Source organism: Caenorhabditis briggsae (assembly GCF_000004555.2).
Source record: "Caenorhabditis briggsae complete genome, chrII, whole genome shotgun sequence".
Lineage (NCBI taxonomy): Eukaryota > Metazoa > Nematoda > Chromadorea > Rhabditida > Rhabditidae > Caenorhabditis > Caenorhabditis briggsae.
Window position 1 is genome coordinate 6,900,271 of NC_013486.2, and position 23,361 is coordinate 6,923,631.

The 23,361-nt window shown below is 38.3% G+C and overlaps 9 protein-coding genes across 9 annotated transcripts; 5 read left to right on the forward strand and 4 right to left on the reverse strand.

Annotated features, from left to right (window-relative positions):
• Positions 1–4,176: 4,176 nt before the first annotated feature.
• On the forward strand, positions 4,177–6,889 carry CBG03238 (the record flags this gene model as incomplete). The annotated part of the gene is made up of 6 exons (XM_045242223.1): positions 4,177–4,324; positions 4,700–5,300; positions 5,349–5,457; positions 5,506–5,586; positions 5,634–5,749; positions 6,712–6,889. 6 exons carry the CDS (start codon positions 4,177–4,179, stop codon positions 6,887–6,889), a joined length of 1,233 nt encoding a protein of 410 aa, XP_045092085.1.
• A 296-nt stretch (positions 6,890–7,185) lies between these two features.
• CBG03237 lies at positions 7,186–9,511 on the forward strand (the record flags this gene model as incomplete). Its single annotated transcript, XM_002631349.2, has 7 exons — positions 7,186–7,257; positions 7,301–7,401; positions 8,160–8,253; positions 8,310–8,379; positions 8,448–8,551; positions 8,901–9,026; positions 9,071–9,511. 7 exons carry the CDS (start codon positions 7,186–7,188, stop codon positions 9,509–9,511), a joined length of 1,008 nt encoding a protein of 335 aa, XP_002631395.2.
• Positions 9,512–9,746: 235 nt separating this feature from the next.
• On the reverse strand, positions 9,747–11,461 carry Cbr-tdp-1 (the record flags this gene model as incomplete). Its single annotated transcript, XM_045242224.1, has 7 exons — positions 9,747–10,032; positions 10,113–10,321; positions 10,375–10,515; positions 10,632–10,870; positions 10,996–11,075; positions 11,122–11,315; positions 11,366–11,461. The coding sequence occupies 7 exons, from the start codon at positions 11,459–11,461 to the stop codon at positions 9,747–9,749; spliced, it is 1,245 nt and encodes a 414-aa protein (XP_045092086.1).
• A 203-nt stretch (positions 11,462–11,664) lies between these two features.
• CBG03234 lies at positions 11,665–12,129 on the forward strand (the record flags this gene model as incomplete). Its single annotated transcript, XM_002631346.1, has 4 exons — positions 11,665–11,729; positions 11,773–11,868; positions 11,916–12,015; positions 12,064–12,129. 4 exons carry the CDS (start codon positions 11,665–11,667, stop codon positions 12,127–12,129), a joined length of 327 nt encoding a protein of 108 aa, XP_002631392.1.
• Positions 12,130–12,339: 210 nt separating this feature from the next.
• CBG03233 lies at positions 12,340–12,913 on the reverse strand (the record flags this gene model as incomplete). Its single annotated transcript, XM_002631345.1, has 3 exons — positions 12,340–12,586; positions 12,632–12,775; positions 12,822–12,913. 3 exons carry the CDS (start codon positions 12,911–12,913, stop codon positions 12,340–12,342), a joined length of 483 nt encoding a protein of 160 aa, XP_002631391.1.
• Positions 12,914–13,098: 185 nt separating this feature from the next.
• CBG03232 lies at positions 13,099–14,543 on the reverse strand (the record flags this gene model as incomplete). Its single annotated transcript, XM_002631344.1, has 6 exons — positions 13,099–13,140; positions 13,234–13,363; positions 13,408–13,515; positions 13,559–13,629; positions 13,674–13,910; positions 13,974–14,543. The coding sequence occupies 6 exons, from the start codon at positions 14,541–14,543 to the stop codon at positions 13,099–13,101; spliced, it is 1,158 nt and encodes a 385-aa protein (XP_002631390.1).
• A 270-nt stretch (positions 14,544–14,813) lies between these two features.
• Positions 14,814–16,014, reverse strand: Cbr-ooc-5 (the record flags this gene model as incomplete). The annotated part of the gene is made up of 4 exons (XM_045242225.1): positions 14,814–15,498; positions 15,544–15,715; positions 15,781–15,888; positions 15,939–16,014. 4 exons carry the CDS (start codon positions 16,012–16,014, stop codon positions 14,814–14,816), a joined length of 1,041 nt encoding a protein of 346 aa, XP_045092087.1.
• A 2,374-nt stretch (positions 16,015–18,388) lies between these two features.
• Positions 18,389–23,349, forward strand: CBG03229 (the record flags this gene model as incomplete). The annotated part of the gene is made up of 9 exons (XM_002631341.1): positions 18,389–18,449; positions 18,503–18,655; positions 19,892–20,040; positions 20,083–20,289; positions 21,263–21,526; positions 21,607–21,711; positions 22,050–22,243; positions 22,332–22,442; positions 23,226–23,349. 9 exons carry the CDS (start codon positions 18,389–18,391, stop codon positions 23,347–23,349), a joined length of 1,368 nt encoding a protein of 455 aa, XP_002631387.1.
• Positions 19,295–19,865, forward strand: CBG03230 (the record flags this gene model as incomplete). Its single annotated transcript, XM_002631342.1, has 4 exons — positions 19,295–19,531; positions 19,574–19,613; positions 19,761–19,838; positions 19,861–19,865. The coding sequence occupies 4 exons, from the start codon at positions 19,295–19,297 to the stop codon at positions 19,863–19,865; spliced, it is 360 nt and encodes a 119-aa protein (XP_002631388.1).
• Positions 23,350–23,361: the final 12 nt, after the last annotated feature.

Here is a 23,361-nt window from a genome sequence, read left to right on the forward strand (position 1 = left end):
TTTGAGTGAGATGATACCGCTCGCCGCAGCCGAACGACCGAGCGCAGCGAGTCAGTGAGCGAGGAAGCGGAAGAGCGCCCAATACGCAAACCGCCTCTCCCCGCGCGTTGGCCGATTCATTAATGCAGCTGGCACGACAGGTTTCCCGACTGGAAAGCGGGCAGTGAGCGCAACGCAATTAATGTGAGTTAGCTCACTCATTAGGCACCCCAGGCTTTACACTTTATGCCTCCGGCTCGTATGTTGTGTGGAATTGTGAGCGTATACACAATTTCACACAGGAAACAGCTATGACATGATTAAGAATTCGAGCCCCCCACCCCATTCCTGCCTATGATCATTCCAGTGTGAAGCTGTCAAATCCGAATAATATCGAAGGAGGCGACTACATCAATGCCAATTATGTTCCCGGATTCTCGTCTCGTAGAGAGTTCATTGCCGCCCAAGGTCCCCTCGGAATCGGTGGAGTCTCCGTTTTCCGGCCAGGTTTCCTGAAACACCGTGCTGCCGTAAACACTTTGATAGAGTGCCACCCAAACCGTCATCTATTAGGCAATGTATCTCATTTCCTGTAAAAGATATTGAATACTAGTCAACTGATAAAATCTTTTTCAAAATATCAAAAAATGTTGTCAGTTGTGAATAAAAAGTAGTAAGTTTCGATGCCATTCTATATTTACGGCAACCTTCAACATGAGACACAATCAAATATCCATAGAATTGGGTTCAAAATGATTTTTCTTTAAGAAAAAAAATAAAAAAAATGACGATTCTGAAAGATTTTCAAAGAATTCATAAGACATTTCCAATCTTCAGTACAATTTCGAACACAGCTAAACCTTTGACTGACTGAACTTTCAGTCAGCCATAGCCGTCGGGGCTCGAAAGAGTAAAGGAAACCAGAAAAAGTCAAATGAATTCTCACGGTCTCCCAGAGTGAAAATTTTTGGAAAAGTTCTCTCGTTGTCTAGAGTAATGGAAATCACAGAAAAGTACGAACTTGAGCTTTTTTAGAGGAAAAATTAATTGCTGTGTTACTGAAGACTTCAGCTATAACCTGCACTAAATTTTATGAAAAATTTTGAGCAAAGTTATGAATTTGATGACCTGGAAGTCCGAAGAGAACTTCCAGTTCACGACTAGAAAGACTGAATATGATTAGAGGGTTGAAAATTATATAGGACGACTAGAAGAACTGCGAAGACTAGACTGCTTTGAGAGGTTGACCTGAAATGTAGCGAAAAAACAACTAAGGATTTAGATTACATTTTTATTAAATTGGAGAAAGTGTACAGGGTGTTTCCGCCGCGTTAAAACTCCTGATAATACTGCATGGGACCGGGACACCTTGTACATAAAAGGGAATAAGAAAAGGGAATTCTGCATCATGAAAACATAAGAAAAATTGGGGTTTTCCAGTTCTGCGATACGTGAGTCCTCTGCTTAGACGACGAACTCGTGTGAAGCTTTCCAAGGCGGTTCAGTTCCATCTGCGAAGAATAAATCTGCAATAATCTGCGGGGGACAAAAACTGTGAATACAAGCCTGTTTCTAGACAGAACTGGTATTAATTCATAGAAAACGTGTAGTTATGAATCTGCCGAGGGAAATTAAATTACAATTGTCAAGGCCTAAAATTATCCAGCAAGCGCGCTCCTTTGGACACCGATGAGAGAGCGTAGCGACTGAAGAGACGGGTAGAGAAGCGACGCGTCGGCGGAAATACGAAAACAAGAAGTTGAGCCTGAAGGGAGAATCTGTAATTAAAATATAAAACAAAATAATTGAAAATTGGGAAAAGTAAACTGCAGTTCTGCGAGGGAATCTGCTTACTTCTACTGATTTATGTATTGTCTCCTGCCGTTTTAGACGTGTTACTCAGTCTGTTTCACACTGATTTTGCGAGAAGGATTCCACCCGACTTGTGGAAGCGTAGTTTTCACAACAATGAATCAATGAACACCGAATTGATAAAAACCGGTTTCATTCAACCGTACATAAGTCCATCAGGTTTTTACGGAATCAAAAAAATAAATACGTCATCAATACCGCAGAGACATTTGCTACAATTCCTTCGTCTTCAATTTTTGGTTTAGGTCCTCATTTTCTTGAAAATCTTGAAAAGGTGTCAAAAATCGGGGGTTTTGGGAATTTTGTAATGAAATTTGTATCCTGCATAACTCTGCGAGTATCTAACCAATCAAAATGATCAATAGACCAAAAGTTTTGTAATGGATTGTTCTACAGTTTTGTAATGGATTGTTCTCCTTCGTCTTCGACTTTTGATTTTCGTCTTTGTTCCGGTGTTAGGGGGCCAAACACACGGCATCGCGGTTGGGAACCTGAAAAACGCGCGCTTCGTCGCACACAAAAGTTGGCTGCGTGCCAGATTCGAAAATTTTGAAACGTGTTTTGAAAAAAACGTGAAGTTAAGCGTTGTTGAGTCAAAAATGTTAAAAATTTTCACGCTGGGAGACCGTGAATTCTAAAAAAATTTTACAAAATCTGGGACCTACTTAAGAAAAGAGAGGAAGATTCTAAAAGATTTTCAAAGAATTCATAAGACAATTCCAATCTTCAGTACAATTTCGAACACAGCTAGACCTTTGACTGACTGAATTTTCAGTCAGCCATAGCCGTCAGGGCTCGAAAGAGTAAAGTAAACCAGAAAATGTCAAATGAATTCTAAAAAAAACTTACAAAATCTGGGACCTACTTGAGAAAAGGGAAGAAGATTCTAAAAGATTTCAAAGAATTCATAAGACAATTCCAATCTTCAGTACAATTTCGAACACAGCTAGACCTTTGACTGACTGAATTTTCAGTCAGCCATAGCCGTCAGGGCTCGAAAGAGTAAAGGAAACCAGAAAATGTCAAATGAATTCTAAAAAAAACTTACAAAATCTGGGACCTACTTAAGAAAAGGGAAGAAGATTCTAAAAGATTTTCAAAGAATTCATAAGACAATTCCAATCTTCAGTACAATTTCGAACACAGCTAAACCTTTGACTGACTGAATTTTCAGTCAGTCATAGCCGTCGGGGCTCGAAAGAGTAAAGGAAACCAGAAAAAGTCAAATGAATTCTCACGGTCTCCCAGAGTGAAAATTTTTGGAAAGTGTGAAGGAAACCAAAATAATGTCAAACGAATTCTAGGAAAATCTTTCAAAATCTAGAAACTACTCAGATCTAGATAAGTTTAGAAAGTTAAAGAGTTTTAGAAGATTCTAGGAGAACTCAGAAAACATATTCTGATCATGATGAAATTCTAGAACCAGTTAACCTAGGGGAAAAGTGACTAGCCAAAAGATCTATTGAAAGCTAGTGAAATTTAGACAGTGAGGGAGATCCCATGATAGTAGGAAAATAGGCGTACCTGCCAAGTTCGACGTCTACATCCCGCCACGGGCTGCTGTGGTCCGGTTCTGCTCAGGCGACGGCAGACAACGAGGACTACACCACTACGACCACTGCGAGTTGACTTGCGGTCGAACATCAGGCTCCATCCTTCATCGGCATTCAAGCTGAATTGCGTTTTAAGATAAGAATTAGAGACGCGTAGTTTTACCTGTTAGCTACTGTTATCCCGAAAAAATTATCCCGAAAAATTTTTTGAAACGACTGGAAAAAATGTTCTCTGAAAACCCGGGTCGCAAACATTCTGAAAAAAGACCGGCCCGGCCCGTCGCAAATGTGCTAAATATTTTTTCTAAATACTTTCAGCATTCGTAATATAAACTTTCCAAAAACTTTCGTATGCATTGAAAACATAGACACCCCTAATTACCTTATAAGGAGTAGGCGGTGCCAGTCAGAGTGAAAATTCTGTCCTCAAGCGAAAAAATATCAATTTGGCACTTTATAATTGTCGAGATACTAGAAACCTCTATTTGGCCGGAACTCGTGAGCAAAAAGCACGCGCGGCACATTTCTTCTCTCGTTGGAGTCGTCAGGGAAACGGAAAGCCGGCGGCATCGAAAGCCTTATATTCTAATCCAAGCTGTTATCACAAACACTCCGCCTTCTTCTTTCCACCTCTTTTTCTATTATTTTTTTTTCGTCTCCCAACGGACTCAATTATACTCTACCCTTTTTTAGTTCGGTCTGTCTCTTCTGTTATTCTTGGACTCAAATGAGCACTCGTCGAGTTGTTTCAAATTGAAACGAGAAATGACGGATGAGCTCAGGAGACGATGCTATCGAAGCGATTCTGAATGCACAGAATCAAACGTGGAATGTGCTTCCGAAGTTGATACAACGTCCAGCTCTCCCTCCAATTGCTCCGAAAACTACGCCGAGTATGTTGGTCAAAAATGAGTCGATAGGTTTGTTATTCTGTTTTCTATTTGGGCTCCTCTAGAGTTTGCTTTGGAGGTGACAGAGTTAAAGTAACATTTTCTAAAAGTTCAAATTGAAAAATGTTTTGAGGAGCTTAAATATTTGAAAAATTTACATCATCACTCAATTTACTTGAAATCAGTTACCGCCAACTTTGAGCCTATATATGCTCAAAATCGGTGATTTGGGTGGCCTTCCACTAGAGTTTTTACGGTATTTTAAACTTTGAATCGATTACCTGACCCATAGAGCAATAAACAAGAAATGAGTGATTCAAAATTGAATTTATGTAGAACAGACAGCTTGTATCAACCTAATCTCTCCCATTTCCTGTTTCAAACCAGACAAATAATTTTTTTCAGAATCGAGTCGTCATGCAACTTCCGTCGGAAGTCGTCCTCCTACAACTTCGATTGGTTTTCCACTTCTCCCAAAACTCGGTGCACTTTCTCTGAAACCATTAGAACCAGTAGTCGAAAAACAAGAAATGTCTGAAAAGCCACAAACTCCATTATATCCTATTCCCAGAACTAACATTTCGTATACGCTTAATTTGCAAGATATCGATGAAAACGAAGTACTCCGACCGGAATCTGCCGCTTCTACAGTAATCGACAGTGCTAGAAAAGTTACTCGAATGTTTCTGAGGGTTCCGGAAACTTTTTCCGAGTTTCGAGAACTTTCTGTAGATTTGGATCAGATTTCCATGAGCGATATTGAGAAGATGGTGCAAAATGCACGAGCACATGATCGACAAAACACTGGTCTCATTTCAATTACATCCGTTATTGCCTCAATTCGAATGGTACATCCTTCTGACACGTGGCAAAATCTGCTTGATTGGCTAGTAGCTACAACTATGGAAGAAGACAAGGAACTTCAACAATCCGATATTTTGTTCATGGTGGACTACCAATTGTTTTTTGTAATTCTCCAAAGTGATAAACTGGCAAGAGAAGTTCTGTAAGTTATCTGAAATATATTCTGAAAGTTCTTTTTGGTTTCTTTCAGAATCAACATTCCGGAAGTTCTGGATTCAGACGACAATGGAAGTGTATTTTCTCATCTTCCCAGTAGGCCAACTTCTAGTCAAGAAAATAGGGAAAAGGGCCGAGTCAGGGTTTGTGTTATTTTCCCTGTTTTCATATGACTAGTTTTTATTTTTCAGCTGCTCATCGATCTCGAGTTTATTCTTTCCCTGAATCCAGATATTGATATCGAAAGGTTCAAGTTAGCAACGGAGAAGAAGGTTGAATTCTTGAGAAATGGGAAAAACAAAAAACACTAGATTTTCAGATAATTACTGTGGACGAATTACGTATGCTATTTCAAATTTACGGAATCACCGAACACATTCAACACCTTGAACAACGAATCATTGATTGCTTCTTGACACACGATCAACACTTTTGGTAATCTTTTTGGAATTGAATTATAGTGTTTTTTTCAGCTGTTCATTGGTTCATGAAACTCAAAAATTCAATCATAGAGTTAGAAAAATTCAATCATAGAGTTGGAGATAACAAATTTTAATCAGAGGTTTTGTTCGTACGAAAACTATTAACTAAAAAGTGAGCGTAGGATCAAAAGTGTGACTTTGAAATGTTGAGAAATTATGGACTACATTAGAAATTTAAAATTTCGAGGGTTTTCTTCTAAAGTATCAATAAGTGCACACATTAAGGGTTTAGTTAATAGTAAAGACACTTGACTAATCTGTCGAAACCTATCCTTCAGTTTTGAAAACTTGAGCAGTTGAAAATTCTGAAAAAAAAAACGAAAAAAACGTATTTTTTGAGAATTCTATGTATAATGGGAAATTGGGAGGGCATAAAATTTTAGAGTTCATGATTTCCAAAATTCTTCGAGGTACTCAGAAATCAAAAAATAGATTAACCGTAAAACCTGCAAAAGAAGGGCCCTTTAACTTATCAATTTGAGCCAATTTATTTCGGTTCCTGTCAAAGATATCAAAATTTTGATAACTGATAAATTGTTTATTATGATATAGGAAAAGGGGAATTTCAAAATTTTTTTAAATCGTCGATTTTTTTTCGAAAATCCAAACAATTCTGTGACAATTAGACAGATCTCACTACTAAAAATATAAAAAGTGTCGACTATGTTGAATTTCGATAAAAAATAGCAGAGATGTTGGAATCTCAATGATTCTACATTCATCATGATTTTTACTTATTTCTCATTAATTTATAAATGTTTACGTGAAAATTATGAAAATCACAATAATTTTATCAGTTGTCACATTTTTTATAGCGTGCGTGAGAGCCAAGGAAAATTACTTCAAATATGACAGTGTGGAGGCCCTTCTATTACAGGCGCTACGGCATTATCCATCACATACATATATTTTCAGCTTCTCCGCTTTCGTTGGTTGCCTTAACCAGATCAATCCAGCCGTCTTCCGAGCCCGTTCTCCGTCTCCACCAGCTCCAAAACTTGCTCCATGGTCAAAACCTGCACTACCAAAACTTGATGATTCTGGAGTCATTCCCGATCTTGATACAACCGGTTCTAGTTTCAATTCTAAATGATTTGTTTTTCATTTTCCTATTCTTTCAATTTTCTGTTACTGGTTCTATTTTGCTTTGGTTCTTTTCAATAAATCTGAAAATCTTTTGCTCTTTTTGCTTTTTTTCTCATTTCACTCTCTTTTGTCTCATCAATCAGCTGCCCCCGAGTTTTTACACATGTCAAACGAGTCCTCTTCACATCTCTTTTTTCTTGTCCAACGACTTTGTCAAAGTTAGCTCATCTCCCAGTTTTTCCGGGTAATTTTCTTCTTTTTTGTTTGTGAAATTTGAGAGCTGCAAAATACTTTTTTATAAAGATGCAAACTATGCACTTTAATCTTGGAAGATGCCTTTCTATTATTCATTTTCTATGTGGATTTTTTATTCTGGTAAGTTCGATTTTGAGGATTGGAATATAAAAAGGAGTTTCAGCTGACTGGAGTTGGGTCCAACTATTTGTCCCATGATCCACTTTCCATGAGTTTTGCATTTATTTATGTTCTGATGTCGTTGATTTGCTGTGTGACCACTAGGTGAGAATTCAGTGTTCCTGCAAAAAAAAGAACAAAAAACTCCGAGCTATGGAAGAGAAACACCGGTGGTGGCCGAATGTCTCACAACGAAAACTACCGTAACCTAAACATATTTTTATTTTCCGTATTTATTTTCTCGATTTTCATGCGTTTTCAGTCAATCTCTTATTTTGGTACTGATAGCTGAAAAATCGAAGGAAATCAGTAAAAAACGAAAGAAAAAACTTTTTAGGTTACTGTAGTTGTCGTTGTGAGACGTTCGGCAATCGCCACCGGCGCTTCTTTTCCACATCTCCACTTGGGTTCAAGCGAGGGGGTCAGAAAGCGCGCCCCAGCAAACTCGAAGGCCAGAAGAAATTTAATAATTTTAAAGTGGACGCGGGTTTGATCTAGATCATGATCTATTTCTTCAAAATTAACTGGTTGCAAGGCGTGCTTTTTCGCTCTTCATTTAAAACAGCGAAACTCAGCCAACGAAATTCGGCAGCGAATTTAGAACTTTTCCTAAATTCACTGGGGCGCGCTTTCTGACCCCCTCGCTTGAACCCAAGTGGCATCTCCGATTTTTTGTTCCAGAATAATAAAAAAGGCTGAATTTGGGGTTGTAGGTGTGTTGTTGGATTCAGATTGTATTCCTGAAAAAAAAACTACGAATTGGAATAGTAGAAAATTTTCAAAGAAAACTTTTGCTTATTCCAGAAAGGCACCAGAATAATAACACTTTTTCTGTTTCGTAACTTTCGTTCAAAATTTTTCAGAAACTACGACCCAATATGTCTCCGAATGTGTTTGGTTTTCTCCCTTCTGATGGCAATTGCATCTGGATATCTCGTCTATCAACATGCCATTCAAGTAGCTTCTTCGTCTTTATTCGAACTTTTCCAATTCAGAAAAGAATCTATTTTCAGACCACTCAAGTGTGTCTCCGAAAGTGCGTCAGAACCGAGGACTACTTCCATACTCAACTGACTATCATCTGTGGAATTCAACGTACATCTTTTACACTTTTTCAATCCCTTTGAGGATTTCAATTTGTCATATTTCAGTCCTCAACTGTGTCATTTCTATGGTCTACTCAATTCTTTGTCTGAGGAATTCCCCCAAGAATCAAGCATATGACCGTGTGAAAGTTGAACCGGAAGAACTTCCAGTCATCATTTGAAAATGATTGGATGAAACATTAAATTATTCTAAATCGGGTCCCTGGAAAAGAAAATCTGGTGGCCGCGGCCACGACCGAACTACCGTAATGAGCAATTTCTTAACTTTCTTTTTTTCGGTTTCCCGTTTTCCGACAATTTTTTGGATGTTTTCACACAAAAGTTGTCGAAAGTCCTTAACAAAAAAGGACCGAGAAATTTTTAGGTTATGGTAGTTTTCGTTTCGGGGACTGTTGGCCACGCCCACAAGCGTTTCTCTTCCACAGCTCCGATTTTTCTAAATACAATCATTATATTCGAAATCGTGCGTAAACTTTGTTTTCTTTACATAATTTGTAGAAATTGAATAAAACTATAACATATTGCGGTAACTTGATAAGAATTAGTGTCGAAATGGGAGACGAATTATCAGAGAATTCGAAGAGTCAAATTTCGTCATCGATGGAAAATATACAGCGAAAATTGGTAATTCCCTAGCCCAATTATCCAAAACGTCGAGATTCTTATAGATTCTTCTGGAAATTGAGAAAAATGAAAAATCGAGTTTTGACGACGTTATAACTGGTGCTGAATCGGATAATGGATGGGAGAGCATAAAAGATAACACAGAGGACAGTATAAATAGTAATTGGCAGATGACGGAAGAAATTACGAGTGTATCATCTCCGACTCTTCAAGAGTATTCTGATGGTCCACAAAGCTTCTATGAGTTGGATGCTCTCAATCATAAACCTGTGGATAATACGTTCCGAACGACTCGCGTTCCGTCGCAGTATCAGCTCGATGCTCTCTCCGAAATGTTCATTTTCGACTTGCCACAGCATATTGCTCTTCAAAGAATGAACAATTCTTGCCAGGCGGAAGCTTACAATGTGATCGATCAGGATGCAGAGAATCGTAATGGAACTCCATATTTCATCAACTCGGAATATGTGTCTGAGATGTTGTGAAGCCGAACCTAAACGAAACCAACTAACCGAAATAACCTATTTTATTTTTCTCTCAAATAAAGTATTTAACTTCATCAATAAATATTTTCTTTTTATTATACTTTACTTATTAAAATAGCCAACAAAATTCTATGACAGTATCACAAAACGTTGTGAATATCAGTGTAGAGAGATGAATACTAACAAAATGGTCAGATTGAAAATTGTTTGGGGTTTAGTACAGAAGCGGCCTTATTCACCACTGGCGATTTGAGTCTCCTGTTGGCCAATATCTTCGATCCAGAGGAGAATTCTGTTGTTGTGGTTGTTGTCGATACCCGCCAAAGTCTTGACGTACAAACGGCATTGGGAGTGGAGAATGAGATTCGTTTTGATTTATCCGCCGTTCTGGACGTTCACGATCTCTTCGGTTCCGGTAGCCAGCTGGTAATCCATAATCCGGACCAAATGGTTGGTTCTCTTCCCTTGGTTGGGCAATGCTCAATCCAACTGACAGCCCATTCACAGTCAGGGATCCTTTGCTGTAACTAGGTTTTAGTTAGGATCTGTTCTCGTTTAGGATTTCTGCAGGCTCCGAAATATCGAAAACTGAAAATCTCACCTCACAATACTTTCTGCAGCTTCTGCGCTAGACAAAGTTACAAATGCAAATCCTCTGAACGGTTTTGGAATGAAAACGTCCGTCACAACAGCAGTTTCAACATATACTTTTGCCTCATCGCCAAAAACTTTTCGTAACTGATTTTCGTCGACTTTGTCTGTGAGCCTACCAACGAAAATTCGACTGATAGATGGTCTGCCTTGCTTGTCCTGAAAACCCTACTCAACTCGTTATGTTGAATATAAATATTTTTCTTGATTACCCTTCCATCGGGAACTTTGACATCGCATCGACGTCCGTCTATCATGTGTTGTGGAATAGCGAGCACTTTGTTTTGTTCACCGACTGATGCCATTCGAACAAAGCCGAAACCTTTCGAGCTGCCATCCGATTTTCTTTTTATCTGAAACGACGGTATTAGATCTAGCTAGGTGACTACAATAAGTTTATGTTAGCAAAATGATGCAATTATGGTCTGTAAACGAATTACTTTCTTCAAGTCACTTCAGTCTCACGAACCTCACAGAACACAACAGTTCCTATTTCTTCGAAGTACTTTTGAAAACACTCGTCGCCAGTTTTGAAGTCCACACCGAGCACGATGAGGTCAACTGGCTGACTGTCTCTCTCAACCGCTCTCTTCCTGCCTGACCGTCCGTCACGACCGTCATCCGAATCCGAGTCGTCACTCGATCCCACTTTACGTCTTTTCGCACTCGTCGCGTCAGCTGATGACAACGCTCTGACTCTCTCGCTCTCTGAATCACACTACGTCACTCCAACGTCTTCTCACTGACTGTCATTATCTTTTACTCACTTTCCAACTGTATATTGTACCATTTGTAGAATATAAATTTTGGGTTAAAACATAAAAAAAACTTACGTGATGCGATGATAACATTGAATGTCTTGTCCTCCCATCCATCGGCAGGTGCAAGTAACCTCAAACCGCTTGGGTCGACTCTGAACTCGTTCAAAATGTGTCGTTGAATAACAAACTACAACTTACTGAACAGCTCTATTTGCGCCAGTTTTAGGGTTTTTGTACTTCAATCCTGTTGCTCCGGGAAACGATGCTTGAAGCGTGGTCATCAAAACTGATCCATCGTCTGTTGGCAGCTCTATAGGTTCTTCTCCAGTGGGATCTTGAACTGTGATGAATTCTGGATCAGCGACTTGTTTGACCGCGGATCCAGTCTGCGTCTGTATAAAAAAATATTTCAAACACTGGTTCTGGAAGAAGGAACGTTTACCAATTCTGCTTCTTTTCTAATGTCTTTGACTTCATCTAATGGAGATTTTGCATCGTCTTCCGTTTTCGGCTCGTCCCGCGGTGAATTGTCCGCCATGCTCCGTCTGAAATAAATTCCAAGATTAGCAGACAACTGAAATACATAAACGATTCAATTCCTAGAAGAAGCTCTTTTCTATCGGCTCCAAAAATTACACAGTCCTAGTGCAAACACTGCGACGGACAATCGCAGACAATTGCGCACCGTAGCTATTGGGGTTGAAAACGTTCTTTTTTTTTCTTCAAGTGTGAATTGAGAAAATGGAAGATTCAAAGCATGTTACGATGAGTTCAAAACCAACAGGAACTGCCAATTGGAAAATAAAGTAAGCATTAAAATGACCGCAATTTTTACAAAATAAATTTCAGATTACATGAAATCCTACGATATCCAATGACACGGACGGGACCAGCGATAGTTGCATCAACTCTTCTGTATGTAGTTGCCTACAATGTTGGAGTCAGGTAAAAAAGCGCAAAACTTTGCAAAAAATAGTTGAAATTTGTTACAGGTGGTGGAAAGGTGATCAGCATCCAGTGAATCGATTCATGTGGAGGATACAAGAGCAAGAAGGAAAACTAGATCCTGTTCTACAAGCCAAAAAACAAGCAGTATGTGATTTCTTCAAAAGTTTAACATTTCATATTTTATATTTCCAGGTTCTCGCATATCAAGAAGATAGATTTTATCATCCTCGAGACACCGTACCGGACCTTGGTGTTTGAACTTTTTTCTTTTCTAGGAATAAACTTTTATTGATTATTTTTAACCTTTTTCTAGTTATGTTTGTATCATTAGACAACGCAATCATTGTCGAAACCACTTTATTCAATTACAGTAAGACTTACAAAAAGCGGATAAAGACGAAAAAGTAAAAATAAAACTGTCTTCGTTCTCTTCTTCAAGAAATCTAAAAACTATTAACAGAGAACTGTTTATCGGTAGGTTCCGTACTCCTTCTTGTGATTTCCCCAGTATTCTGGATCCTCTGCAGAATCTTTTGGAATGCCGAGCTCCTCGTCACTGAATTCGGTAAGGTATGGCATGTACCAATGACCGAGAAGATGTCCAGAATGGTAGTACATGTGGTAGGAAAACCATGCCCAGATGACGGCAGAGATGAAGTAGGTCACACATCGATCGATGTATGTTCTACCAGTGGTTGGTGTACGGTAGAAGTAGCTGAACATTTTTAGCGTTAGCGTGAAACACTAATACTATTCTTACTCTGGGATTGGCTTATCACCCTTTGAAATGGTTCCGCGGTAATCTCCATCGTAGGTATGAAGCTCTGGATTCTCAGATGCTCCCATCTTTCCTCCAACTGGAACATTTGGTCCGACAGCATCCGATCCCCATGCGAAGCGATGTCTGCCGACGTTATTATGTTTAAAAATTAGAATTTTCAAGTTTCTACCTGACAGAAGTGAGACGAGGAGCTGAAGTAAGAAGTCCTCGATTCTTCAGTTGCTGTAACGCCAGCTGGGCGACAAATTTGTTTCCCAACATGGTCTGAACCTTTAAAAAACCACAAATCGTTGGCAAAAAGAGTAAGATGAACAGCATGTATGAAAAACTCGGAAGTATACCGAGAAAATTGGCAACATTTAAAAAGATTGGATAACTTTTTTTCAATAAAATCAACAAAAATAAAACAGAAAACAGTAACAAGTGAGATAATATGAGATGCAAAATTATAGGAAGAAGCGACGACGACTGGTTTCCATTTCGTGTCTCTGAAAAATATTTATTTAATAAAACATTAATTATGGTTCTAATATGGTATTCTGATATATGAAAAAAAAACATTAAAAATCGTCATAACTCACCTTGAGAACCCATTCGAATTCTCCCCATTTGGCATCGAATGTTCCTTTCTGCAACCATTTCAATCTCAATGTAAATCGTGGTCCCAGTTCCAAGAGTGCCGCTTTCGTTCCTTCCTTCTTGAATTCGTATCTGTAAAAAGTAACTAAAATGAATTTTCGAGAATCCGACGAAACCTGTGATGTCTGAAAAAGATGTAATCTCTTTGATTGTGGAATGTGACGACTCGGCGTCCAGTGAACTTTGGATCGTGTGGGAAGAGACAAGCAAGCATTCGGGCAATGCTAATAAGAAAAATATATTGTTAGAAATTAATAATTGACTTACTTGTGTCCAAGACGGGTGTTGAAATTGTTAAGGATTACTTCTGGGAAATGAGCAGTTGATTCTCCGAATTTCTGAAGACAAAAAAATTAGAAAATATACAAGGACGCTATATCACCTTCAAGTCTTGTGTAAATGTCAAACTATTGATCTTGAAGTAAGCTGTTGGACCTTCTGGTAAGTGACAGAAGATGATACCATTTGGTTTCTTTCTGTCTTCATGAACAACTAGCAGGTCGGTAAATTCTCTTTCTTTTGCTTGCTCGATGATTGTTTTTAGCAAGACATTTTTTCTTGTGAAAATCTCCGAGTTGGGAATACATTTTTGAAGCTCGAAGCAGAATTTGAAGGTTGTCTGAAAGCAATTGCTCATTTTTACATTTTTTTCCATAATACATTTTCTAAACAAATTACTCACAATCTTAGCTTTTGGTGTCATCGTAATCATCACCTTCGGAGTCGTTTCTCTGTTGAAATACGGAGCAAACTCGTCGTTAGCTTCATCATGCTCCACTTCATCGTCTTGTTCGTCAACCATCGTAGCATCGTACTCTCTCATGCTTTCAATTGTTTTTGGAACTTCTTTTTGTGGTGCACTCTCTCCCAGTTCGTCTCTGATTTTGGATCGCTCTTCCTGACGAGCTCTTTTGTCTTTCCGCAAAGCTTTTTTAAGCGCTTTTCCACGTTGGCTTTTTGGAAGATGTTTGAAATCATCCTTAGTTTTGGTAGCTGCTGATTTCGATGCTTCATATTTTTCGAGCAATTCCTGGAGTTTCTCATCTGTTAACTCGAGTTCTTGCTTGACTTCCTTTTTTATCACTTTCTTCTTTTTCTTTGGAGGTTCATCTTCATCTGAAGATTCCACAACATCTTCAGGTTCTTCTTCAAAATCGCCTTCATCGACATCACCAGTCACTTCTTCTTCAACGAAATTAATCATCGACTCTTCCTTCTTTGACTTCTTCGATTTCTTCATCTTCGGAGCCATCTTGATACTATAAATACAGCTATAAAATGTAGGGTGAAAACTGGTATAAAAGAATGAGTAAGTATAAATGGGAATGGGAACCACTTGATAACGAATGAAGCAAAGAACTATCAGAATTTAAAAATTTTATAATACCGGACAAAAATGGCAAAACAAAGAAGAAACCGTCGAGGAATGCAGTAATGTACAAATAAAGCAAGTCGCCGTAATAAATTGAGATTAGGACATATAGAGGTAAATTGAAATTGAAAAACAAAGCAGGCAAATGATTTAAAGTTCGTCATCAAACTGAGAAGAATGAATTAACGGTCGGATTTTGGCCAATTCGAGATCTGTTTTGGCATCCACTCGTTTACATCCGGAGGATGAGAACGCTTTCGATGATTCCGGGAAATATTGAAGAGAATTGAGCACTTTTTCGACAAATTCCACATTAGATACGAGATCTGCGCGTCCCCGTTTCCGGAGATATGCACCGACACAACTCTTGACATGTTCTCGTTGTAAAGGTAGAAACGGAATGAAGTGATCAATGAGATGATTTGAAATTAGCTCACTCATTTGCAATCCACCTTTCTCGTTGAACGAAAAATTCATTAGATCCCGTTCGAATGATTCCAGTCGAAGCTGTTCTCTTGGATACCCATTTTCATATTGCTTCAATGTGATTTCTGCAATTTTTCCTCCTCCTTTGTTGCTGAGTAGGATAAAAATGCTCCTTCGAAAATCCACTCCAGATATTTTTGAGTAATAGTCGAGAAACGGTTTGATTGCTCCGAGTAATTGCTCAGGCAGTTTGTCGGTCTCATCGAAAATGAAAATTGACCGGTGACACTTTTGGGCAGTAGTCAAAATTCGATTTCTCAATTCTGTTTTGTATTCTTCGATTTTATTTTTATCAGGAAAATCGTTGGTTGCAACAATGTGCTGAATGAAGTTGCTTCGCAGGCCCTGCCTAAAATTTAGATTGGCTGAACAAATAAGACACTTTATCAATTACTTGAATGTATTGTTCGCAATAATTTCTGCAACATAATTTTTTCCAGATCCTGTGTAACCATGGAAAGATAGAACGAGCGGCTTTTTGGGATTCTCGTTGTGCCAGTGAGCTTTGATAGCATTGACAACGACATCTTTAACCAAATGCTGTCCAAAAAGCATATTTGCGATGTCTGCATCCAGACCGGAAAATCAAGAATTCGTTTTTCACCTTTCCACTCATTAGAATTCAACTTACTGTGATGATTAAAACCGACATCTGGTTCGTGACAACACTCGTACAAATGACATCTTAACCTGTCTCTGAACCCCCAGAAAGCACCGGCTGAAAGTGCGACGGCAGTTCCTGAAAAAAATGTTTCTTAATTTGTAAATGTAAAGTAAACGATACCTTACCGGTGAGCAGACTGATTAACTCGGCATTCGCAGTCCAGAGTTGGAAAAACAGTAGTATAACATAATATGTTCTCATCCACCTGCAAAGGAAAACACAAAACTTGAAGAATAATGAGATTATAATACAATTTTTATCAAAATTTAGTTTCAAATCTTTTTTTTGCTTTGAAAAAGGGAAAAATAGAAACAAAACGGGCGCAAAATTGTGTGTGCTTTCTCGTGACGGTGTTTGCAGAAGATTCTCCACCGTAGCCGAGCGCAATAATAATAATAAAGAGAGGGAGTTTGAATTCGGGAAGAACGAACTGCGAAAACATGAATTTGGCAAATGAGGAATTCGTAACGCACATAAATCGAGAAAATAAGTCCAGAAAATGAAAATAGTTATAGGTTATGGTAGTTGTCGTTGTGGGACCTTCAGCCACGGCCACCGGGTTTCTCATCCACAGCTCCGAATTTCCGTTGTTTCAAATTAAGTATACTACTCAGGTAGATCGGAAAACCTTTTTGAGCTACATTTGAGCAATTCTGAAACCTTTTCAAGCAAAAAGTCCACGATTAAATTTTTTCAAGCTACAATCAAACTTTTCAAACTTTTCTCAACAACTTGTAAACTTTATCCAGCTGCGCTCGAAACTGAAACTTTTTAAAGCCACAGTTAAACCTTTTTCAGTCATATTTAAACTTTTCAAACCTTTTTGAGCCTTTTCTGGCTTTTCGGAAGATTTATTCTGTTTTTAAAAATTATTTTACCTAATTTTGTTTTATTTTTATCATCTTATAATTTTTTTTGTTCGTTTCCATATTTTTGAAAGTCGTAAAATGCTTATTTGAGAGAAGATCCAAATCACAATCTCCTGGAAACATAATCTATTGCTCAAGAACTATCATCGAAAAAACGTCATGATGAATCAATGCACCTTTTTTAGTTTAATCGTGGCTTGTTTATGGCTCAGAAAGGTTTTCCGAACTACCTGAGTACAGTATACCGTGATGGATTAACACCGGGAAATCGTTTTCCATGTCTCTGCCTGATTAAGAATCTTGTTTTTTTGCTAATTAAGAAAGTTCGAATTCATTTTTTTTTCGAATTCATATTTTCTATAACTATCTGACAACAGCTTCTAAATTAGTATATACACTGCCACGTCATCTCTAAATGTGTCACTTCTTCCTTTATTCAGAGTCATACATCGTCATTTCTCTTCCCGAAAGAATTATTTGGAAGCCACTCTCTCCCTTTTTTAATTTCGACGCCCCACCTATTCCAATGCCTCTCCACCGCTATTCATAATTTCCAAGTTTTTGTCCTTTTTCTATACTATATGTAGCGACCACAGAAAAAGGGGCGGAGCCTATTTTTTTTCTCCGCGGGGGGGGGGTTTGGATTTTTGATTGGTTGTAACTATGGCTAGAAAAGAAGGATCGATATGAAAATTTGACTCTGTATGTAATCGATTACGTAGAATTCAAATATGTAAATGTTTTTACTGAAATTCTTACACGAAAGAAACACAAGTAGGCGGCAGAAAAACGCACAGTAAAAGAGATGGGTGGCTGAAACGCTCAAAATTTTTGTTGTTTCCAGTAACTTAAGATTTTTACTAGAAGGAAATCATAATGAACATCTCAGAAAAGTTAGCCGAAAATAGTACATTTCAGCCAAACAGGCTGTAAATATTGTGAAAAATTTTAGTGACAACCTATAGAAATTATGTTTTCTATAGATAATACTACTCTCGAACATCACACAAATAAATTTTGAACAGAATTGAATTATCAGAAAGTACTTTATTTTCCGTCACAAAATGACATACTCAATGAAAATATTCGTTTTTCATAATTATATCACGAATGGAAGCTGAAACGCTAGATTTCTTTACATATTCGGATTCTACGGAAAATTTACATAAAATGATGTTTGTGAGATATTCCAAAAAGTTGGCCGAAAAAAATGCGAAGCACATTTGTATCGAAATCTCCAGAAAATTCATCGAAAAATAATTTTTTCAAAGAGCGCGCGTGTGGCGGTGTTATAATTAAACAATGCGCCCACTCTCGGTGTGCGCGTTTGGTGTACCACAGGTGATTCGCGACTTGTCTATCACGAAGCTTTATCCATACCGCATTTGATTTCAGACCAATCGCGAAAACACAGAGTTCATAATAGACCTATAATAGACCTATCGCGAAAACCGCCTGCCGGTGTGTTTTTTATTTCTTTAAATTCTTTCTGGTTCTATTTTATATTTTTCTGATTTTTATTGAAATTTTTAAGTGTATTATTTTATGGTGAGTGAGTTAACTACTTTTTTATTGCTGGAAAATGCAAATTTCTATTCAATTTTCATCGAGAAAATTGAATATCGATAACTAGTACAGTAAGATGTAGCTCTAGTGGTGAAACTATAAAGATAATGTGTGAAGGATAAACTTTATCAGATTAAATCATGCCTCGTACGACACATAAGGAAGTTCGACCATTTCATGGAATGGGAAGCAATGATACAAGTAAGATTAATTGTTGTCCATCATCATTGCATCATTGTACAACGAACTTTCAGGCAGTCAGGAAAGAAGGGTTGGTGAAGATGATGTTCCGTATGCAGTCAAAGAGATGGCAACACTCGAAGATACTTCCAATGTAGATTTTGAAATGGAATTAGAAGATATGGATAAGGATGAGGACACGGATGAGGATGACGGGGGGCAGACAGGTATTATGCTAGAACTTAGAGATTCACTGTCCTGGTTTAGATTTGAACAGAATGATAGAAGAAGTTTCGACGCCCGTATTGTTGTTCGTAACATCTAATTGTATCAGTAGATTGTCGAATAGAGGTAAATGATAGGAAACTTATGAAAACAAGTAGTTTTTTTCGCATTCAGAATTCGAACGACTTTTAACTAGTCAAGAGGATACTTTTGCGGAAGAGGCGCGGAAATTATGGTATCATTACAAAAGTAATTTTTCATGCCACAACTACTGTAACGCATGTGGTGAGGGACTTTTGTCTTCGCACGAGAAATGGTAACGGATATGTATAAGTGACTGAGCATTTCTCCCTTTTACAGTAATAAATGCGTCGACAGTGCTACTGCAACGTTCGTCCGTATTGGTAGCAGATCCCAATTAAAAGAATTGGTGGAACTATATATTGATAAGATCATGGAAATCAGGAAACAACTGAAAGAAGGGAAAAATATCGTTCATAATTTGAATAGCCCCTTTTTCTCTAAATATTGGAAAGCAGAACTTCAGAATCACTTGAATCTTTCCACTGTTATTTCAATTGATGGAATTCAGATTTCGGGTAACAAAAAGTAGTAATTTTTCACTTAACCTCGGATCAATAATGCAGTTCAGGAAATTATGGCCTGTTAGCCTTGTTTTGGTGGATTTGCCGTCTAGCGAGATGCAGAAATCGTGCAACCTGATTCTAGAAGGAGCAGTCGAATGTAGTGAAAATCCATCAACTTTACTGTGGAATGCTATATTTGGAAAGATCCGTTCTGATGTAGAAGCTCACACTGGCAGAGTTGGAATCATTACTTACGATTGCAAAATCACTACGTGTTGTGCAGATCAGCCGGTGCACTAATATCTCCTAGTTTATCAATCATCAGTTTTTTAGGCGAAAAGATCCTTCATTGGTATGAAAGGACATTCATCTAGTATGTCTTGTTTCTACTGTCTGAGCGAAGAAACACTGTACAAGCGGGGTGGTGTAAGCCGAAAAGAACAACGATACGGAAATCTGACTGTGTTGGATTCCAAAAACGGAGAAAATGGATTCTCATCGAAAAGTTCTAAAGTTGTAGAGGTCATTGCACCTTACAATACTCCGATTGACATTTTGCACAATACCGGAGAAGGACTTTTTGATCGTATTCGGAAAGGTATACACTAATAATATTCCAGTATAGTACTGTAGCGATACCTCTATTTCCAGAAATCTTTCCTCCAGATACAAAATTTATCCGAAAGTCAGACTTATTCGTCATTGATCCCAGCTCATTCGCGCGTGATATTCGTCGAGTATACTTGCATTCCAATTACGAGAACATTGAAAACCTTCGCAACGGCTCAGATAAAACTCATGTAGGAGACTGCAAAATTACAGTACAAAATTTTCGTTTTCAGCACCTCCGTCTCACGCTTGCTCTGACAGCCCTAGTATCAGATTCAATGAAGCCAAAGGCTAGACTAGTTCTAATAGCCTTAGGATTTCTGACAAATAAGATGTACAGTAATACGCAAGCTCCAACATTGTTCGATATTCAGCTGTCGGCCGCTGCAGCTTGGTATTTGGCGGAAGCTAATAAGGAGTATATCACAATGAAAACCCACGTAAGCAGATAGTGGTATTTATGAAGTATTAAGTTGCATTCAGGAACTTTTGTATCATCTAGCAGATGTGAACAAACTTTTTGGAAACACCGGGTTATTATCTACATTCAGCTTTGAGAGCTTCTATCAGTTTTCATTATGTGGTTACAGTACTTCCATCACACGTTTCTTCCTTCAAAATGCATGCACAAAGTTCGTCCATTATTTTCATTTTATCAATCCTCAACCCTTTAATAAGTTTAGGTTCCTCCTACATACAAGTTTGAGAAGAGAAATCGTCAGGCGTTCGAAACCTCTGGGAACCGAGTCTCTCAAACGTTTTTTTATCGTTAACACCGGATTGGGAAGTAGCCATGTGACATGGGATGGGAGAATCCGAGATGTGCAAAAGATTGATAAAGAAAACATTCCGATTGAATCGGTTTTGTATTCTACCATGTATTTGCCTCTTGGATCTTTAATTTCCGAGTATAGCTCCCCTCAAACAAACAACGATATTGTTTTTGCGAGCTGTAAGGGACGTAAGACGTGTTTTCGATTTGTTGCAGCAGTGGTTACGACGAGCCTTGTAGGAGCGTTAGTGGAGCCGATCGAGGCTGTTTCTGAAGATCGAAAACTGATGGATTTACGGAAAATTCGCAATTCCTTATCAAACGCAGATTTTTATTACTACTCGGAAATGGTTAATCAGTTGATAAATTATGAAGGACTAGTCGAGGGTTCTCTTTCTGGGCGCCGAGAAGTTATTCCTGTAGACTCGATTCTAGGTGTCGCTTGTTATGTTAGTACTGAATCTTCTAGTATTTTTGTGCAGGCCAACGGCGCCTACATTCATAATTGAAAAGATGAATTTTAATTTAAGCTAAGTTGAATTTTTACTCTCGATTGTTATATATGACATTTTTCTCCGTTAATTTTCAATGAACTTCTCAATCGGAAAAATATCGAATGGGGATAGATTTTAAATTTTTAGGCAATGCATTATCTAACACCCAATAGATCATCAAGACCAGCTCCTTACCGGCTCCCTTTGACTACAAGAACAAGCCCATCTACATCTTCTTCTTCTCGATTGTTTGTTGATGAGAATCAGAGGAAACATGCTCGTGGAACTGACTACACTCGTGGAAACTTGTATACAGCCACAGTGAACCAGAAATGGTCCCCAATAGGATTCGCAGCTACACAGTTGTATGATATGGAGACCGGAAGTGCATTTGACCGGGAAACATGTGAAGTGAGAAATTCTGTAGAACTATTAAAATAACATAACCTCTATTTTTAGCGCAACATCGAAAAAATGATCAAGAATGACAGAGACATCGACTACATGGAGTGGCTCAATTTGGCAAGCAAATGTCGAGAAGAAGGGAAAGACTTCTTGAAAAGTTCTCGCTGGGAATGGCCACTCAGACGGCACTGGTAATTCGAAACAGCAGTTCAAAACAAAATCTTGTCTTTTAAGAGCAATGCCAGAAATCGTCGTGCCCCCCGAGAAACGAAAACAGTATCCAATTTAGTTGGAAATATCGAAAAAAGAGGCTTCTCCTTGGATTCAGCAAAATGCTTCGACGAAGAATTAGAATTACCGAGTCGAAAAACATTTCGATTGTCGGATATTCTCACAGAAAATGTAGTATGCAATTGGACTTCAACTCAATTTGACGCTCATACGAAACGCTTGGCTCTTCACGTCTGGGATGCAGTCAGTTTGAAATTAGAACCTTGCAGTAATACTAACGATCAGATTGCTCTTGCAGGTTGATAATGCCGACGAGCTTTTGGTTTGCTATGGGTCTTCTCAAAAGGCAAACAAATATGTTCCTGTCAACCCTTCGATTTTCACGAAAATGAGCGGTAAGATTACTAATCAATACGTTATCAAGTCAGCGCATACTCAGACTACATCATCGCGGGTTTTGGTCAAACGAACAGCCAAGACCGAAAAACCCAAGTAATTTCCTATCTTCAATCTTCACTCGAGAATAAATTGTGAGTTTGTCCAAGTTTTCAGCTAAAATACCTCATCTACCTATATTCAGAAATAGAGTGAGAGCCCGATACAACGCGAAATTTGGAAAATCCCAAAGTGAGCAAGCAGCGATTTGGCTACATGATGAACTAATGAAGGGAGAGGCATCAGAATTGAAATCGTGAGTTTTTAAATTCAAAAAATTACCACTCTTCCGCTCAGTCGCACTTCAAAAAATGGAGAAATCGTAAAGAAAAATCGAGGCATCGCCATTTTCATCCAAAATAACCTCACGTTGGTTTCATCCTAGAAGACTCCGCGACCAATAGTGCGGGCTTCTGAAAATTTAAGCGGAGAGTACCTATATATTCGGCAATTGCACACTAACCGCGTTTCTTCGGTGATATAAATCGATTTCTCGTCCCAAAATCTTAAATTCCATCCGTAATTAGCAGAAATTTGTGCTCAGAATTCGATTTCATCCGTTTTAAACATGGCTCCGTTTTCTTCTCGATTATAATACTCTTATATAATGACGGTGTTTCCTGAAAATTCGTGCGGCGAGTACCTTGAATTCTAATAAAATTAACTAACCGTTCAATCCAACAATTCTGATCATAGTGAGTCGCGAATAGTCGTAACAGAGTGCATTGGCTGACTTTTGTTAACAAATATAATGAGATGTACGCAAATGCGCGTCACGGTGTCGGCAGACTGGGCAGTCGAGTCGTCGACCGTACCTCGCAGTTGCCAAAACGTAGGAAAATTGAAAATAAGTCCGTCGCTTATTAGAAATAGTTCCGAATTCATCAAAGAGAAAAAGAGACAAAAAACGATATGTTTCTAACAACAAAACAAAAAGCCCAATAAACACATTAAGGAAAAACGAATTATGGGTCATCGGCTGACGAAAAACTAATTTCAATATTTTCGTTCTATTGTTTCTTCCAATTTTTCTTTTCAGACATCCCCTGAACTTCAATTCGAGCAATGTTAGTGGCGAAGACGCTCCCAACTTCAGCGGAACTCCCAATTACGACGGATCTGGAGACGATGTCGACGACAGCATTGATATTGAAGGCTGCTAATGTATTTTGGAG